The sequence below is a fragment of the Engraulis encrasicolus genome, chromosome 9 (assembly GCF_034702125.1).
Source record: "Engraulis encrasicolus isolate BLACKSEA-1 chromosome 9, IST_EnEncr_1.0, whole genome shotgun sequence".
Lineage (NCBI taxonomy): Eukaryota > Metazoa > Chordata > Actinopteri > Clupeiformes > Engraulidae > Engraulis > Engraulis encrasicolus.
The window spans coordinates 7,188,608-7,193,293 of NC_085865.1; the positions used below are offsets into that span (position 1 = coordinate 7,188,608).

The 4,686-nt window shown below is 42.1% G+C and overlaps 1 protein-coding gene across 1 annotated transcript; it reads left to right on the forward strand.

Annotated features, from left to right (window-relative positions):
* Nucleotides 1–334: 334 nt before the first annotated feature.
* LOC134454953 (uncharacterized) lies at nucleotides 335–4,395 on the forward strand. The gene is made up of 2 exons (XM_063206031.1): nucleotides 335–1,454; nucleotides 2,222–4,395. Exons 1-2 carry the CDS (start codon nucleotides 1,294–1,296, stop codon nucleotides 3,228–3,230), a joined length of 1,170 nt encoding a protein of 389 aa, XP_063062101.1. The 5' UTR covers nucleotides 335–1,293; the 3' UTR covers nucleotides 3,231–4,395.
* Nucleotides 4,396–4,686: the final 291 nt, after the last annotated feature.

Consider the following 4,686-nt stretch of genomic DNA (forward strand, 5'->3'; position numbering starts at 1 on the left):
TGCAAACAAACAGAATTTTTGAATGTCCTCTTATTTCCAAAAACACTTTTTAACTCCCTGTAATGAAATTAGAGAAAAAGTAGAGACAAACTAGAAGACAAACAATGAAAGTCACTGTCAAGTCCAATTTTTTAGAACCGTAACATACTAAAAAGAACATCGGCGTTAACATCGGCCCAGTTTTACCCATCGGACCGATGTCCGATGTGTTGAGAAATGTCAAATATCGGCCGATACCGATACATCTGGCCGATACATCGTGCATCCCTACTAAATACACCAATACAGAAATTGGTCATGAATATATGTGGGTTTAACCTCTTAACCTGCCACGCCCACTTCCGGGCCCGTCGACGGTCCCAGTTTTAAAAAAACCAAGTTGCAACAGGACGCATGTTGTTATATTCTATTATGACCAATTTCCAGCCAAACTGACCAACTACCCGTTATTAGTATAGTTTCAACTCGGTGCCCATCAAATTTGGGCAACTTTGATGCAGTTGTTAGCAAGAACAGGCTTTAGTTGTTAGCAAGAACCTAGCTTAGCATTTCCCAGTCATTTGAATAGGAAGTTGCTAAGTGTTAAAAACGATCTCGGTTGACACATTTAAATGTATTTTTACCACACACAAACGGTACAAATAAAGTCACCAACCTTCAAACTGTGCCAATAAGCCATCCAGTATGCTTCCATAGTCCAAAACGATGTTTATTTGCTTGATCGATGTGACGCTAAGAATGGTGCCTTGTGTACATCCACTTTGCTGCATCATCTTCTCTGACATGTTTTCACCACATTTCTTCAAGTTGTCATCTATTGTTACACATGAATCAAAAGCTGACGATGTCCCCTGTAATATTCCAGAGCTATTTTTTGGCGTGGAGCAACGTGTACGGAGAGGCAGACGTCTGTTTCACCTAAGCACAGCATTCTTGTACGCGTCTCGTAGTGAACCTTTATTTTGGTAGTTGACAAGATAGGCTGAGAGGTCACAAACGCTCACCCAAACTTGAGTGACATCTAATCCAGCCAATAGTATGCTTTCTTCTGACAATGTAGGTTGGTCATTCATCCCGATTGGTGAATCCCTCACGTTTTTGACGGCATGCGTATCTGCCGCATGGTTTTGGTTGTCACAACAACATTGGAGTTGCCGCCTACTCTGCTTGCTTTACGCATCGTAGAGCAGCATTTCTCGTCAGCAATTTCGGGTTTGTACTCCCTAAAAGTGTGTGTTGCCTGTGAGTGTGAGTCGTCTGTGCTTTCTGTGAGTCGAGTGTTGTGAAGACATCATGGATGGACGCGGTAGGAAGCGCTATACTTTGGCCGAAATCCACGCTCAACTTTTTGATGACGGCGGGAATGAGACAGAGGATGATGCGGTGTCCGAAGCTGACAGCACCGACTCAGCGCTTCAGGCGTTTGAGGACGGCATAGATGTCGTCCTCGATTTGTAAGTGATCATTTTGTCACTGTATCGTGAAAGGCATAATTGTGTCACTGCATAATGAAAGTGATAATTCTGCTGCTGAATGAAAGTTTAGAACTTTATTGTCCCCATGTGGTAATTGTGCCAGCAGTACAGACGCTGCAAACGCACCAGATATAAACACTGACAGGAATATTAGACAGCAGTATAGTGAGAATACATTTTATTACATTTAATTGATTCCATACATGAATACATACACAAATCATGCAGTCAGAAAGAAAAATGCGTTCACTGTCAGTGTTTCCCATGTCTTTTACCATTTACAGTATTGAATGGCAATGCTGTTTATCATTACTTTGTAACTTTATTCTAAAGTGCTTATGTCTGCAACTATATGATTAACTGTAATGTAATGATAAATATACTATAACTTGCATTTTGTTGGTGTAGCCAAGCTAAATGGATAATGGCAACTTATTCAGCTGACATGCAATTAGCAGTGAGGCAAAAAAAAACAAAAAAACATGAACTGTCACATTCATTGTCAGTGCACTCCCATGTCCTGCAGCCTGCTTTACTACAATATGTTATGGCAATTCATACTGTCAATATATAGCCATGATTTATTCTTCAGTCTGTCTTTGTTTCACTGCAGGATACACTGTAATGTAGTGGTAAATGAAATGTAATTTTTTGAAAATGTAATGTAAATGAAAATGTAATTTAAAAAAAACTGTTACATCTAAATAAAAGTATAATTAATGTTGTGTATCCTCTTGTTCATACAGTGAGGAGACATCTGACTCGGATGATGGGAACACATCTGATGACCCTTTGGAAGGGACTTCAACTGCCCCACACCCAGCTGCCTCTCCAACTCCTCCAGCTGCCTCTCCAACTCCTCCAGCTGCCAGCAGTGTGCGCATGAGTGGCAGGCGCCGTGATCTCCACCCTGCTCCAACTCCATGCCCTCCTCCAGTTAGTCGTGGTAAGCGCCCCTCAAAAGCCTCTGCTCCAACTCCATGCCCTCCTCCACCAAGCCGTGGTGCTACGAGTGGTAAACGCACCTCACAAGCCCCTGCCTCAACGCCAAGCCGTCCTGCGAAGCGTGCATCCCTGGGTCCACCGCCGCAGGACTCCGACTTCTGGCGTGATGCAACGAGTGAAGACGTGGAGCCTCCACCGTTGCCATTTCGACCCAGGCGCCCTCCAGGACCACAGCTGGACCCTCAGGTAGACTACCGGCCGCTTGACCTGTTCTTATTGTTTTTCAGCAAGGACGTGGTTAGGACCCTGTGCAGGCATACCAATCTCCATGCTGCAAAAAGGGCTGCACAAGGACGAAAGAGGAAGTGGGTCGACATAGAGCCGGAGGAGATGTACCGCTTCATCGGATTGGTCATCTACAAGGGATTGATGAAGTTGCCAGAGATGCGGGACGGATGGAGGAAGGACCGCCTTCACAGTTTTCCCTTCCCTGCATCCGTCATGCCAGGGTACAGATACGAGGTAATCTTCTCAACCCTTCACATGAGTGACCCGGCTGTTGATGCAGCAAATGATCAGCTGAAGGGCCAGCCTGGGCACGATGGCCTCTGCCGCCTCAGGCCGCTGCATGATGACCTCCTGACGGCGTGCAGGGCTTACTTCCACCCGCTCCAGAACCTCTCAGTGGATGAGAGGATGGTAGGCACCAAGTCCCGGATCGGGATGAAGATGTACAGCAAGGACAAGCCAACAAAGTGGGGGTTCAAGCTGTTTGTCTTGGCTGACAGCTCGAATGGCTATACGTCGTAGGAGGTGGTAACAGCACATTGCTTGTTTCAATTTTGCAATCGTTCTGGCTAACGGGGCTCTGGTATGGACTGTTTTATAATATGTTTATACTCCTCCTCAAAGACTGAAGCAGGTTTATGAGGGATGATAGGTCCTACTATTGGTTTATTTGAAATAATGGTACAAAAACCCAATTGTAATATTGTTGTGCTTTGATGCCTATTAGTACTGTGGACATTGTTATGTACCATCTATGTCATTTTAATAATCTGAAAGTGAAAGTGAAAGCCCTTCAAGTGTTGGATTTTACATGCTGAAAACATGTGCAATGAGGAACTGTGGTGTTTTACTGTAATCTGAAATCTAAAAAAAAGGTGATTTTCACATTTTTGTTGTATATAATGATCTGAAATGTAGATTTAATGAAGTTAATAAAAAGCTGGAGTTGGTTGGATGTCTTGCCCCATGTGTCTGCTTCAATTTAAACTCTCAATTGTCAATGTGGAGCATGTAAAACAAAAGCTATTACATCCTAAACTCATGGTCTAAACACCTCTCCAAAATAGGACATATGGATAGCTTATATGTTTTTTGGAGACGCCTATTAGTACCTGTGGAAATGGCTATGTAAGTCCTCTGTAATTTCACATATCTACTTCAAATTCTGGATCCCACTTGCTCACAACATGGACATAGAGGAAATGTAGTATTTCACTGTGCATACCAAATAACCATCAATGTACACACTGAAAACAAACAAAAAAACAGGCGATTTTCACATTTTCGGATGTTTTTGTAGTATGTAATGATCTGAAAGGTAGGTTTAATGAAGTTAATAAAAAGCTGGAGTTGGCTGGATGTGTTCTCCCAAGTGTCTGCTTCAAAATAAACCCTCAATGGTCAATGTGGACCATGTAAAACAAAAGCTATTGCATCCTAAAGTCATGGTCTGAAAACCTCTCCAAAATAGGACATATGGATAACTTATATATATTTTTGGAGACGCCCATTAGTACCTGTGGTATTTGCTATGTAACTCCTCTGTAACTTTACAGATCTACTTCAAATTCTGGATTTTACTTGCTGACAACATGTGCATTGAGGAAATGTACTATTTTACTCTGCATCTCAAATAACCATCCAGGTACACACTGAAAACTAAACAAAAATTAGGCGATTTTCATATTTTCGGATGTTTTTTTTATATATAATGATCTGAAATGTAGATTTAATGAAGTTAATAAAAAGCTGGAGTTGGTTGGATGTCTTGCCCCATGTGTCTGCTTCAAAATAAACCCTCAAAGTTCAATGTGGATAATGTTATTCAAAAGCTGTAGCATCCTAAAGTCATGGTCTCAAAAACCTCTCCAAAATAGGACATAATGGGCTCTGCGGTAAGAGGTTAAGATGTGGAAGTGAATAGAAATTTCAATAGACTGCCTAGTATAGTATATTCATAGTATAGTATAGTATAGTA

What these genes read in the sequence shown, in the direction of transcription:
- LOC134454953 (XM_063206031.1), top strand. Translation starts at nt 1,294, where the DNA reads ATGGATGGACGCGGTAGGAAGCGCTATACTTTGGCCGAAATCCACGCT. An exon ending in ATAGATGTCGTCCTCGATTT is followed by an intron (nt 1,455 to 2,221) that starts GTAAGTGATCAT and finishes TTGTTCATACAG; the next exon opens with TGAGGAGACATCTGACTCGG.